General features: G+C 55.8%; 1 protein-coding gene across 3 annotated transcripts in view; it reads left to right on the top strand.

The window, feature by feature from the left end:
- Positions 1-14296, top strand: part of Kazn (kazrin, periplakin interacting protein) — an 802099-nt gene that overhangs the window by 778578 nt on the left and 9225 nt on the right. For all 3 annotated transcript variants that reach the window (XM_004637713.2, XM_023722519.1, XM_023722520.1), the window contains 5 exons: positions 4223-4428; positions 4951-5069; positions 10339-10570; positions 11326-11427; positions 11722-11888. In XM_004637713.2, coding sequence (XP_004637770.2) covers positions 4223-4428; positions 4951-5069; positions 10339-10570; positions 11326-11427; positions 11722-11888 — 826 coding nt within the window. The remainder of the gene's footprint in view (positions 1-4222; positions 4429-4950; positions 5070-10338; positions 10571-11325; positions 11428-11721; positions 11889-14296) is intronic.

Raw genomic sequence — 14296 nt, 5'->3', positions numbered from 1 at the left:
GTAATCCCAGCACTCTGAGAAGCTGAGGCAGGAGGCTCGCAAGCTTTAGCCCAGCCTGGGAAATTTAGTGACTTAGTAAGACTGCCTGAAATTTTTTTTAAAAAAATATTTTAAAAGGGGCTGAGGGTGTAACTCACTGCATAGGCTCTGAGATAAATAAATGGATAGAGTTGAGCAATGGCCTGAGTAGCTAAAGAGGAATTTTTTAAATTTTTTTCTTTTGTTTTATGCATTTGGTCCAGGGTCTCACTATGCAGCTTGGACTTGTAGTGAGCCTCCTGTCTCAGCCTCCCCAGCGCTGGGACTACAGGCATGTGCCAACCCTCCCAGTCTCAGGGGCCAGCTTAGTACACCTGGAGGCAGGGCTGGTGCAGCATGTGTAGCCAGGGATCGAACCCCAGTCCCTGTGCCTGCCTAAGCAGGTGCTTGTCTGCTGAGCTATCTTGCTGGCCCTGGGACTAGAATTTTCATGCCAAACAAACTCCAGGCCTTCTGAGGCTGGCCGCCCAGGGATCCCACTTTGAGAACTACTACGCTGAACCAGAGACACAGAGAGCTTCACTTCCAAGCCAGAAAGGGAAGAACGAGAGGAAAAAAGGAACTGTGAACCCACCCTCCATCCCGTCCAGGAGAAATGCCGTCCCACTGGGCATGCATGTCATGTTAAATCTTTAGGTAGCCATACTTAAAAAGACACAAGTGAGATGAATTTTAATTAATACTGTTATTTTATTTAAACCAATACACCCCAAATATTGTCATGCTGATATGTGACCAGTGCAAAAATGATCAACAAGGCAGTTGACAAATCTTTGTTTTCCTACCCACAGGAAGTCCTCAAAATCCTGTGTCTATTTGACAGTTTAGACACTGGGTTGATCCCTGCCCTCAGTACCTCCTGCAGCTTGCCATCAGCTGAGAGATCAGGGATTAGCAGCCCCATTTTACAGATGATGAAACTGAGGCCGAGAACATTGAAAGTCATTTCCCTGATACCATGTCTGGTGAGCAGCAGAGCTGGACACGAGCCCCCGTCCCTCCCAATCCCATGCCACCACTGACCCTCTCTGCCAGGGACTCCCTGCATCATGCAACAGGCCAGACGCTGATTGTTGTAGGCTCTTAGGCCAGAAATCTCTGCCACAGTCCTCAGGGGGTAGACACATGGATGAGGCTGTAGCTGGACCAAAACTGTATTTAGAAAAAGCACATGGAGGGCTGGATGTGGCCCAGGGAACATAGCCTGCACCCCATGCCCGGGCACACAGTGGCCTCCTTGGCAGTCATGACTTTGTTAGTCAGTGTCGCTGATGTCCTGTGTGTGTGTGTGTGTGTGTGTGTGTGTGTACATACATGTTCTAGGCACTTCGGGGTGCATTGCTAGGCCTGCGTAGGAGAAAGAGAATGTCTCCTCTCTGAGTCCCCAGGCCTCTGGGTGCCCGGAAGTGGCGGGCAGGGTGACGTCTAGGGCGGCTTCCCTCGGGGCTCAGCATGGCCTCTGACCCCAGAGCTCAGCCTGGCTGCAAGGTGGCTTATTCCCACACTAGGCGCTGAAGAGGGGGCGGAAGAGCAGGCAGAATCGTAGCATAGTGCCTGCATTTGGGAAATCACGTTAATGAACAGCTGTGACCCTCCCTCCGTCCCTCTGTCCCGATGTGGCAATCCAGAGGGGCAGGGCAGCAGGTGCTCAGTCGAGGTGTGTACAGAACTTAAGGGAACAGTGCCACCCAGGAGCTCGGCTTGGCCTCTGGAGTTCCTGGAGCCCAGACTCCAGCGATAATGGGAGTTGGGAACCAGATGCCTCCCGCCAGCAGGGCCCAGGGCCTGGGAGCTACAGAGTAACACACACACACACACACACACACACACACGCACGCACGCACACACACGAGCGCGCGCGCACGCACGCACACGCACACACACACACGCACGCACACACCCTCACGCACACAGCCCAGCCACACACAGGAAGTCCAGTTTGTTTTGGTCCACTTCTCTACCCATCCTTCCTCCTGTTTTCCTTTTTGTGAGTGTCGCCTGGCTCCCAAGGGTGGGTCGCGCTTGGGCCGCCTCTCTGCCCCAGCCGTGTGCAGCCAGGCACTGCACTGACCACGCCCCTGCACTTCCCCTCGCCTAGCCAACAGCCCCGCCCACCCCCACCCTGCCGAGGAGTCCCTCCCTGGGCACCTGAGCTGAAGGCAGGGCGCATTTGATCCCAGGGGTGCATAGTGCCACTTCTGCCTCCTTCCAGCCCAGCTCAGCTGGCTCCCTGTTACGCATATTCCCAACTCACTGAACACAAAATCTGTAGCAGTGCCGCGCTAGGGTTGGAGCCCCAAGGATTTCAGATAAAAGAAAATCAGCCTGGACAGGCCACGCAGAAGCCTCAGAACAGAGAAAATATCTGCGTGTTCACAAACACACACATGAGCACACGCACACTCGCACTCATTGTGCACAATCACCCACCAGCCCCTTTCAGGGATTGACTTTTAACATCTCCACCTCTAGTACTAAGTACACAGGTACCCACATTAAAATTATACATTTTGAATAAATATATTTACATATACATGATACATTTGGGATATCTTGTACTTACCACTTTTTCCTTTTTCACTCAGAAACTGACTATGAGGGCCGGCGAGACAGCTCAGCGGACTAAGTGCCTGCTTAGGCAAGCTCAGGGACTGGGGTTCGATCCCCAGCACCACATGACACACCGGCCCAATTCCAGGCACGCTGAGCTAGCCACCGAGACCCGGGCATGGTGGCGCATGCCTGTAATCCCAGCACTGGGAAGGCTGAAAACAGGAGGCTCACTATGAATCCAAGCTGCGTAGTGAGACCCTGTACCAAATACATAAATGGAAGAAACTGACTGTGGACCTGGTCCGAGGTCAAAGCTCTTCTCCTATACCAGATTTTTAAGCTGCTTGAATTCCAGCTATGAGCAGAACATTACTATTCGAACAAGTTCTCGTGGATAACTGCTACTGCTTCCTACTTTAATTTTTCGGAATTTTTTTTTTATAGAAAACTATACGTAGTGGTGGCGCACACCTGTCTTTCCAGCGCTTGGGAGGTTGAGGCATGAAGTTCGCTATGAGTTTGATTCCAGCCTGGGCTACATAGTGACATAAACAAAAAAATCAAAATCAGACAATAAAACAGACCGTACTTGTACATATTGGCAATAACAAAGTACAGCAAGAAGAAAATAGCCCTATTGTCTCCAGCACCCAAGTGCAGTAACTAACCATAAACAGGTTTACCCGCTGTTTTCACTATATACTCTGTCTATACTGATGGATATACATCTTTTTAGGTCATTATAATGGGTCATTAGAGTTAAATCACTATGTAGGTTTTGGGCAGGGTTGTTTCTAATCAGGCTTATTTTTGGAACCAGGAATTGAACTCAGGACCTTGAGTTTGCTGGGCTGGCATGGTGTCCGCTGAGCTATAGCCCTGGCCCTGATCGGGCTCATTTTAGCACTTGTCATTTCTCATTGTCTTTCCTCTGCCTCGGTCTCCCTGTAGCCCGGTTTCAGAATGAGCCTTTCTCCCTGGGCTGGGTCTGAACTTTGCCCATTCACCGATATTAACACAGTCAAGCTGACCGCGAAGGGGCCAGCAACAATGAGAAACCTCCACTTTTGTTCCTGCCCGCAAGGGCCATTTCAGGCTTCAGAGTTACGGACGAGAGCTGGGCCCCATTTATCCCAATAAATGAATCACCCCGTTGTCCAAATATGACTTCTGCTGCCAAGTGTGCACTAGTGAAAAAGTGGAAACAACCCCAGTGCCCATCCATAGAAGGAAGGCGACATAAATTACAGCGCCATGAGCCCCCACGGTGACACTCTCTACCGAGACAGAGGGTGTCCTCCACCGCGTTGGCTACAAAAATGTGTCCCCGTCAGGAGCGAGCCACGCGAGCCTGTGGGCAGTGTGTTTGCAAGTGTGGGTGTTTGGGTCTCCCAAAGAGTATTTAACGGACCGCTACTGCCAACCGCTGTTTCGAGGTGGCTTCCTTTCTGGAATAAGTTTATTCTTTGCTTGGGGAAGTGAAGGTTACTTTTGTGATGGAGGAGGGGTGCAGCCTGCAACAACCCCAAGCCAGGGCAATCTGGAGGGAGCCCCGCCTGCGCCCGGTCCCCGCCTTGCAGCGGGCAGCCCCGGCCCCTGCAGCTCCACCCTGCGCCCTTCTGTGTTGCAGACTCGGACAGCCAGTGCAGCCCCACGAGGCACAGCCTCAGCCTGTCGGAGGGCGAGGAGCAGATGGACCGGCTGCAGCACGTGGAGCTAGTCAGGACCACGCCCATGTCCCACTGGAAGGCCGGCACCGTTCAGGCCTGGCTGGAGGTGGTGATGGCCATGCCCATGTACGTCAAGGCCTGCGCGGAGAATGTGAAGAGCGGAAAGGTAGGCAGCTACGGGGGGTGGGGGGGAGGACACACCCTGCGGCCTCCTGCGAGCTCCACCCCCCAGGAGCTGGCCTGTCTCCAACTCACCCCAGCCTCAGGGAGGAGGGAGAGCAGTCTTTTTTTTTTTTTTTTCTATTTAGTGCAGGGTCTACAGGCTCTACGGGATCTCACTACACAGATCCATCTTGTAGTGATTCTCCTGTTTTCAGTTTCCCAAGCGGTGGGATTACAGGCGCGCACCACCACGCCTAGTCTCAATCGCTGTCTCCCCCACAGAGGCGGGGCTGGCCCTGCAGGCTGGGGAGCGAACCTCCACTGGGGAGCAGTCTAGGAGCTGGCTGGTCTGGGTTTGGGCCCCAGGGTTCTGCCAGAGCACTGCCACCCTAGCGAGGCACAGAGCTCCTCAGAGCTTCCACTGCCTGATGTAAAATGGAACAACCTAGCCCGGCGTGCTGCCCTATTCCCAGCTCTCTGGGAAGCTGAGGCAGGAGGACTGCAAGTATCCTCCCTCCGGGAGCAGGTGTTGCTGAGCCTGAGCGATGAGGACCTGGAGCTGGGCCTGGGCGTGTGCAGCTCCCTGCACCGGCGCAAGCTCCGCCTGGCCATCGAGGATTACCGCGACGCAGAAGCGGGCAGGAGGTGAGCCTCGGGGCGGCGCCACCTTGGAACCCGGGAAAACCAGGAAAGGTTACTGGGCCGCTCATCCCACAGCTGGGGGAAAGGGGCAGTGGCGCACCCGGGCTCCATAGCACACGTGGGCGTGGCCCAAATGCATGTGACACCCCCTAACCCTGGGCAGAAGAGGAGGCAGGAACTATGTGCCTTCCCCTGGAACTTCTCCACCTCTGCCTCCAGCTAGAGCCAGTCAGGGTCCTATACCATCTATATCCACCTGTTACAGCGGCTCTTGCCATCCTAGCACGGGGAAAGATGCCATCTGAGGAGGGGACAGAGATGCTCAAAGGGCAGGGATGGGCTTACTGAACTCAAAGTGTAGAGGATCAGCAGGCCTGGGGCTTTGCTTGGCAGCCGGAGGGGGCTGTCAGGAGGCCCTTCCCCTGTGTCTCTGCCCCAGTAGGCTATTCTGCCCGAAGGGCCCGTCTTCCTGTGTCACCCTGTTCCTCCTGACACCCCATCGACCCTCACTCCCCAAGCAGCTTAGAGGAGAGGGACAGAGCCCCACCTACCCTTCCACAGCCTGCGAGGGAGGGTCCCAGCTTGGTAAAGCTGGCACTTTCAGATTTCAATAATTATCTCCTTCGCTGGCTTCCCATCATTTTTGTGCAGTTAATTAATTGAACCTGCTGGTGTATGCGATTATTTGCCGAAGCATCTTCGTGGATTAAAGAAAGAAGGGGCTGGGAGTGGAGAATCAGGCTGGTCTGGAAGCAGGGAAACCAACGCCCTGCGTGGCCAGGAGAGGGGACACTGGCGTGACTCCGAGGTGGCTGAAAGCTAGGTAGCAACTCCAAGGAAGGAACCAGGTGCTATCAGCAGGTCAGGGCACTGGCCAGTCCTGCCAGGGGATGAGACAGAGGCTGGGGGTGCTGCAGGCCCAGGAGGCACCCCCTGGGGCTTTCCTGCTAGGATCCCACAGCATCCACCCCACCCCACCTCCTAGTCAGCACACCCCCAAGCCCTCGCCATCCTGTGCCCCAGGCAGGAAATTCTCCCTGCCCCTCCCCCACACTCCTCTGGGGGCTTGCGCGGGGATTGAACTCAGGCCCTTGCTCTTGCCTGGGAAGTGCTTATTCCACTGAGCCATCTCCCCAACCCCAACTGCGACCTTCTGCTTCCTCTCTCAAAAAATGCGGGGAACTTTGCCCACTGCCTGAGGTCCCCAGCAGCACAGCTGTTTGCTTCTGCTGCTATGACAAAACACCACTGTCGCAGAGCTCAAACAGGGGACATTTATTTCTCATTCCGGGGTTGTAAGTCTAAGACCAGAAGCCAGCATGATCAGAATCAGGGTTCCCTTTCCTCCCTGCTGCCATCCCCTCACCTGTCAGAGAGGTGGTTGGGGGAGGGGAGAAAGGAGGAGAGAGATCACCCACCCCCCAGACCTCAAGTAACCCTGACCCTTCCTGAGGGCCAGCCACCAAACAGAATCCTGCCAAGGGTCAGAGTTTCAGCCATGGAATCTGGGGGCAAACTTATGACCATAGGGATAGCTGATCGAGAGCCCCTGGAAGCCAGTGCCCAGAAGGGGTGGACTCATCCCAGGGACAGTGGAGCCTCACGCTGGATGCCCCACAGTTCCTGGGGAGAGGCCTTAGGCTGGGTTTTCTGTTTCATGTGGAAATTGTGCAGCTTCTAATTTGCCATGAGACCTCACCTTCCCTGGGACTCAGTTTCCCCATCTGTGAAGGGAGCTAGTCAGGTGAGTGGCTTTGAAATTTTGAGGACTACGATGTCTTTGAGAACCCAGTGAAAGTTTTTGACAGTTTCTCCAGAAACCCACAAGGCCTCAGACATTTGCCTTGTAAGACCCCCCAGACCCAGCCGAGGGACCTTCTAGAGGCCCTGGACTCTAGGGTGAGAACCCAAGGGAGGTCCTTCTGAGAACATTTCCAACTCTGACATCCATGTGACCATGGGGGGGGACACTGCCCACTCTGGACTGGGTTCCCCTACTACAAACTCCTGAGCACCAAGCCCATCAACCCCCTTGCCAGCCCCTCACCTGTCACGGCCATTTCGCCCCACAGCCTCAGTGCGGGGCTGGTGTTCCTACCCCGTCTTCCTGATGGAAAACGAGGTACCTGGACTCCCCCCCACACAGTGCTGGCAAGCCTCTGATTCTGATGTATCCCAGACCCCAAGCGGAGGATTTTACAAGCTTGATCTCTAAGGCCCTGTACCTCTGTGAGGCAAGCAGCAGCCTCCCCATTTTACAGATAAAGAAACTGAGGCCCAGAGGTGCAAGGTCATGAGCTCAGGATGACCGACCCAATGGGCCAGTATCCCAGATGGAATCTATACCTTGTCAGACTTCAAGGTGGAATCGGGCCTCAATTTGGGGTGGAGGCTACGACAACTTTTATGAAGTATTTGAGTCACTTTCCAAGCTGCACAATTGACTCAATGCTGCCGTAGGCCCTTGCCGCAGCATAAACCTGCAGCTGGGAAGGCACTGAGAAGCAGGGGCCCCTGGGGACAGCTTTAATGACAAGAGGACTGCAGCGGGAGCACAGGTATGCGTTCACTGTGGGCATGCGGGTGGGAACTGCTGACCATAAGCAGCCTCCCTCGAGGTCGGCGAAGCACCCACCTGAGCCTGAGACCCGGTCCCTTGCCTCAGAAAGAAGAGGGGGCCGATCTGACTTCCACCACAGGCAACCTCAGCGCATAACACTGGTCTCAGAGGGCCTTGAGGGCTGGTCATGGGGCGCAGGGGCGGGTCCTGGGAAGGTTCCTGGGCTGCAGGATAGGCCACCCTGGAGGGCAGGGAGGGCTCGGCCTGGGCTCCAGGACCCATTTATCCCTGCAGGGAGCTTGTCTTGGGCTGGAAGCTTCCGGCTCCCTGCTCCCCCCAGCTCTGCTCTGTCCAGCCAGGTGGCTACCAATCAGGCACTGTGAGCTTAAACTCTGAGCCAGGTATGACTGTCCCTGGGCCCTGCCCCAAAGAGCTGACAGTCCTAGCGAGGCAGCAGACCGGGTGGGCAGCAGTTAACCTGGATGTGGCAGGTGCAGAGATGAGGAGTCACCGGTGGGTGTGGATCCCACAGACTTCCTGGAGCTCAGGTGGCCCAGCAGGTCAGGGGACAGGCGACAAGGGTGCCCTGGGGCCGTGGGAAGGCCCAAACAGAGGAGAGGGAAGCCAGCCAGGTGTGCAGCACTGTCACCCACAGCAGTGACCACCGCCCCTGTTCCCTAGAGTGGGACAAAAGAAAACAAACCAGGGAAAATCCATTCACTTTTAAAACACAATGTATGTCGGGCATGGTTGGCGAATGACGTGAGTTGGAGGCTGGCCTGGGATACGCAGTGAGTTCAAGACCTGCCTAAGCTACAGAGCAAGGCCTGTCTCAAAGAAAAGAAACAGCAAAAAAATGTAACGTGTGATTCAGTGCTTTGAGGGAAACACTTAAGGTCTGAACAGCAGGACTGGGGTGTAGGCAGCTTTAGAAAGGGGGAGCGGAGGGGCCGGGGAGATGGCTCAGTGGAATAAGCACTTCCCTGGCAAGTGCAAGGGCCTGAGTTCAATCCCCGGTTCCACCAAAAAAAAAAGAAAGGAGGGAGCGGATCTGATTGGGAGGGAGAGGTGGAGGGAGCTACAGCAGGGCTGTAAGGAGCCAGGTGCCAGGCGAGGCAGAGGCAAGAGGCTCAGTGTGCCCCAGAGTCACTTCCCCCTGCCAGTGCAGGGTAAGGGGGGCAGTTGGTGAGGGCTTTTGTGGGCAGCACCCAGGAGGCCACTCAGAGGACTTTTGATTTTATTGCAGTGCAGGGAGTGACAAGATCTGATTGGTGGATTTACTTCATTTTGGCTTATTTTTTGTTTGCTTGAGACAGAAGCAACATGCCCACAGTGAATGCGCACCTGCCATCCGCCACAGTCCTCCTGTCATTAAAGCTGTCCAGAGGGTCTCGCTGTGCAGCTCAGACTGGCCTTGAGCTCACTTTGTAGCGCACGCTGGTCTCGAACTTGCAGCAGTGCTCCTGCCCCAGCCTCCCGAATGCTGGGATTACAGGCATGCAAGCGCCACCGCACCTTCCTGGCCCAAATTAGATTGTTAATGTAACGAAAGTCCACTAGGACCGGTTCTGATTGACGATTTTAAAGCCCCTGTGGCAGCCACAAGGAATGTAGATGAGGGTAGTGTGGGTTCAGAGGTGGGGTCCATCAGAGGCAGTTGGAGGAATTTGAGCTAGAATGGTTTCTGCATGGGAACCCGAAAGGAGAGGGGGCAGAGACAGCTGACTCACAGTGGACCCATTGGGGGGGGGGGACGGGACAGGGGCTTCGGGACTGGATGCGGAGGTTGATTAGAAGCAAGGGGCCTAGAGAAGGCACGGAACTCAGAGGACAGGGGAGATGGGCACAGGTTCGTGGGGTCCTCACAAATGCAGCCTGGAGCCCTGGAGCTGGGAATGCCCAGAGAGAAGGGCGCAAGGGAGAACACGAGCCTCGTTAGGGCGGCATCGACGCTACCTCTGAGCTCAGGGCTCGAGGTTCGGAGAAGTGCAGTAAGCATCAGTGTGGTGAAGCAGGGAGTGACAGTGCTCATTTGGGAGTGCCCAAGTCATTTCTCCGAGCCCCTCTGCATTTGGGGCGCGGTGGACCGCATTCCTTCTGCAAGGCTGCCCCCGTGTGGCCAGAGGAGGAATGCCAGCTGAGGCCGCCCCCGTGTCAGGAGCATTCCTTTGTAAAGCATCTGTTGTGCTTATGCGCACGTCCCTGGTATTCTGGGCAGTGGCAGTGAGGTGGCAAGAGAGGACTGTGAATGAGCAACGCGTGGGCTTTCATTCTGACCACCATGTGTATGCTGCTAGAGCCTCCTTGTTTGCAGAAGGACTGGAGACCTAGCCCTTTCCTCGGGAGCGTAGAGTGATGGCTGGGCTGCGGTTCTGTGGGTCTCAGGGCTCCACGGAGACCCTGGAAGTGAGGGGTGGGCTGGGGCATGGGGTCCCCGAGGAGCTGCTTGGGTCCTTTCTGTTCTGTTCTCTCCCTTTCCCTCTCCAGGGCACCCGTGCATGGTCCCTTTTGCCTGTTCCTTACCTTTCAGTCTGTTGAGCCCTTTCTGCTCTTTGGGTCTTCCTGTCTCACCGGCCTCTCTCCCCTATCCCTGCCCAACCCCCCCCCCTCTCATTCCCCCCCAGGCCTCCGCCCCTGCCCCCCTCTCTTTCTGCCCTCCTGCCTTCTCACCACCTTCCTACCCACTCCCTTCTCTGCCTTGTCTCCCCACAGCCTGTCCAAAGCAGCTGAGCTGGACCATCACTGGGTGGCCAAGGCCTGGCTGAATGACATCGGCCTGTCGCAGTACTCCCAGGCCTTTCACAACCACCTGGTGGACGGGCGGATGCTGAACTCCCTGATGAAGCGGGACCTGGAGAAACACTTGAATGTGTCCAAGAAGTTCCACCAGGTCAGCATCCTGCTGGGCATCGAGCTGCTCTACCAAGTGAACTTCAGCAGAGAGGTGAGGGCTGCGGCGGCTGGTCTGTACCACTCATAGCCTGTCCCTCTGGGCACCCACTGGCCTGTCACCCCTCCCACCCTCCCACCCCTCCCAACCATCAGTCCCTCCCTCCCTCCAAGCCAGCAGCCACTTACCTGGCTGGCCAATCCCAGTAAGGGAAGCCCGGGTCCTCCAGGGAACTGAGGGAGGGGCTTCCTGAGCCCTGGCGGGGACTTCCCTGGACCCATAGAAGACAACAGGAGAAAAAACGCTCCGCAGGACAGGTCCAGATGCAGAGAGAGTTTGCAGGGGCCTGAGGGTGGAGGTAACGAGTCCAGACTCAGAGCCCCTCTATGTGGAGCTGTGCCCACCGCGGGACCCCCAGAACGCCTTCTTCCGTGTCCCCGAGGGAAAGGCCCTCAGCTGCTGGTTCTGAGACTGGGCCCCAATGGCTTTTCCGAGAGTGATATTGGGAGCACAGGGTCAGGAGAGGGGGGCAGAGGACCTCACACCCTCGCACACACACACCCGCCCCCCACATGCAGGGCCCTGGGAATAGGGAGGGGTCCAGGACACCAACCCTGAGCCTGTCTGACAAAGAGGCAGACGTGGAAGGTCACGACCATCACTTATGGTCAGGGTCCTGGGGGACTGCAGGTTGGCAGCCCTGGTGAGGGCATGTCCCTGAGCAGGCTGAGGCGCCTGGCTCCGCATGGTCCTCGCCCCACATCTGCCCTCTGTGCCCCTACCCTCTGCTGACCCCTGTCTCACCCAAGGCCCTCCAGGAGCGCCGGGCCCGCTGCGAGACGCAGAACACGGACCCCGTGGTCTGGACCAACCAGAGGGTGCTCAAGTGGGTGCGCGACATCGACCTGAAGGTGAGAGGGTGACGGCAGCACAGGGTGACCCTGCCCTTCCAGCAGGGGTGAGCCCTATGCAAATACGCATGCAAATCACTGCCTACGCCTGTGGGAGTGCATCTGCTGCTATCACTCACTCCTGCCCCTGAGAGTGGGCGGCTGAGACACACACAGACAGGAGAAGCCCCTGCCCTGTAGCTCTGAGCTGGTTCTCGGGGCCAAGCCTTACCACTGGGGACATGTCCCTGCCTTAATCCTGGGTCCGCTCCCACTTCCCCTGGACTGCCCAGCCTCCCCCGCCTCTGCCCTCAGGAGTACGCAGACAACCTGACCAACAGCGGCGTGCACGGCGCTGTGCTGGTGCTCGAGCCCACGTTCAACGCCGAGGCCATGGCCACCGCCCTGGGCATCCCCAGCGGGAGGCACATCTTGCGCAGGCACCTGGCCGAGGAGATGAGCGCCGTCTTCCACCAGGCCAGGTGAGCACACTCCCAGCCCTCGCCTTCCCAGGTGGCCGGGATTCAGGTTGGGGACCATGGTGTCGACCCAGCAGGGGAAATGGCCTTTCCAGGAGGTGACAAAGGACAGAAGCAGGATGAGGCGTCTAATGGTGCTTAGGGCTCAGGCTGAAGAGCACAATAGCACATCTGCCTGGTCTCCATGCCTGATGGATCCCCCGGCCCCAGAAGGACGCACTCAGGCGTGGCAATCACTTGCCAGGGAGCTAAATTCATCTTCTGGAGAGCTCTGAGGAAGGCAAGACCACCCCTCCTTCATTGGCGAGAAATCTGTTCTAAGTGACCCCTCCAGTACCCACCATCACCCCGCCAGCAAGCGGCCGCCCCTAGGTCTTTCATTCTATGAGTATGGTGAATTACACGATTGATTTTCATGTGTTGAACCAACATTTCTGGGATAAATCACTTGGTCATAGTGAGTTGCTTCCTAAACCTGTGTCGCTAGATTTGTTTTGCTAGCATGCATTTATGACACTGGGGGTTGAACCCAGGGCACAGAGCTACATCCCCAGTCCTCCTTTTCAATTTTTTTTTCATTATTTAGCGAATACTTTTTAGTTTCTGCAATCAAACTCAGTACAGTGTGTTAGCCCTGTACAATGGGGGAAAATTAAGTTTAACATTTCTAGATCAATATGATTATTATTATTATTATTATTATTATTATTATTTCCAGACAAGGCCTTGTTAAAGCGTCCTGGTTGGGCTCAAACTTGGGATCCTCCTGCTTCAGCCTCCCATGGCAGTGGGATTACAGGCTTTCGCCACCAACCTCAGGGACTTTGCTAGTATTTTATGAGAAAGTTTGCATTTGTATTTGTAGGAGATATTGGTCTAGAGTTTTCTTATGATATTTTTACCTGGTTACAGTATCAGGGCAATACCATCCCTGGGATAAACTCAGCTGTGCCCTTTCCTCTTCTATTTTGTTTGTTTCTTTTTGGAAGTGTTGGCAAGACTGATGCTCCTTATTCTTTTTAAACATTTTGGTGGAATTCACCAGCGAAGCGCTCCACTTTGCAGCTTCTCTTTGTGAGAAGCGCATTGATTACTAATTCAGTCTCTCTGCTGGGGGCTGCCTACACTGTCTGATTCTTTTGAGTCACTCTCAGTAGTTGATGAGCCTTCTAGGAACCTGCCCTTCTCCTCTAGGTAGCCGATTTGTCAGCACGCAGCTTACCCTAGCGTCATTCCCCAAGGACGGGTCTGATTCCTACAGAGCTGGACTCACACCCTGCCCGGGCCTGCCTTCAGTACCTTGTTTGCGCTGTTTCCGGTTGGCAGGTTCACCGTGGTGCAGACTCAGACCTGAGCCCTGAACCCCCAAAACACGTGATGCATTGGGGGACAGCTGGGCCATTCCTGGTGTCACAGAGGTGGGAAGCAAAGGCGTGGGAACACTGTGGGGTGGGGGGTGTCCCACTGTCCTGGTTGGCAGGTGAGACCCATGTGGCCCATCACCAGGGCTCTTGCCAGTGCAGATTCCTGGGCCCCATCAGACCTGCAGGGGGTGCAGCAACTGGCACAGCCCAGGGATCGGCTCCATTCGCATTTTGAGCTCCTTCCCAGGGAGAGTGTTTGCCGAGATCCTCGCTCTGCAAGCCCGTCAGCCCAGAGAGAGACTGCTCCTCCGCCCCTCACGTTTCCTGACTGCGGGATTTGGGGCAGGCTTCAAATACCCTGAGCCAGGAGAGCAGTTCAAGTTCAACCTTAGTAGGGCTCATGCAGCTGATTAAACCTGGGCTGTCTCGGGCCAACAGTTGTGCTTGGGTCTGTCTGGGACCAGTGGGTATCAGGCAAGTTTCCACTGGGGGGCAAATAAGGTGGTCCCGGTAGGCCAGAGGTTCTTGGGGATTACATGATAGCACGGAGCTCCTGCTGGAGGGGCAGGGAGCAGAGGGGTCTCCTCCAGGCTCCTCAGATCACGTGAGGGCATCAGAGGCCAGTGGGTCAAGGACCGAGCTGCAGTGCCAGCCCTGACCAAGTCAGCTCCCTGTCTTGGTCTCTGTCCAGACACTGCTGTCCCCCACATGTCCCACAAGGGGAATCGAAGTTCCCCTGCAAGATTTCAGAACCCCATGAGCCCTTTTCGGAGATGCTACCACCAGCCAGGGCAGCGGGCTTCATCGGCGGAGGGCACACAGGGGATCGTGCTTCTGGGGAATTTTAGAGACCAGCTCTGTGACCAGCAGCGTCCTCAGCAGGGAACAGTGACTCCAGGGCTGTGGGCAGACACTGTGGGAGGGCAGGCGAGTGGATACAGGTCAGACCAAAAGAATGCAAGGAATGTTCAGATTTTTAAAAATGTATTTCAGTAAAAGAAGCACTGTCATGAATTCCCCTCCCAGCCCTCCCCATTGCTGCAAGCA

The sequence above is a fragment of the Octodon degus genome, unplaced genomic scaffold, assembly GCF_000260255.1.
Source record: "Octodon degus isolate 3935 unplaced genomic scaffold, OctDeg1.0 scaffold00092, whole genome shotgun sequence".
Classification (NCBI taxonomy): domain Eukaryota; kingdom Metazoa; phylum Chordata; class Mammalia; order Rodentia; family Octodontidae; genus Octodon; species Octodon degus.
Note: the sequence above shows the minus strand (reverse complement) of the source record. Positions and strands in the feature narration are given on the sequence as shown.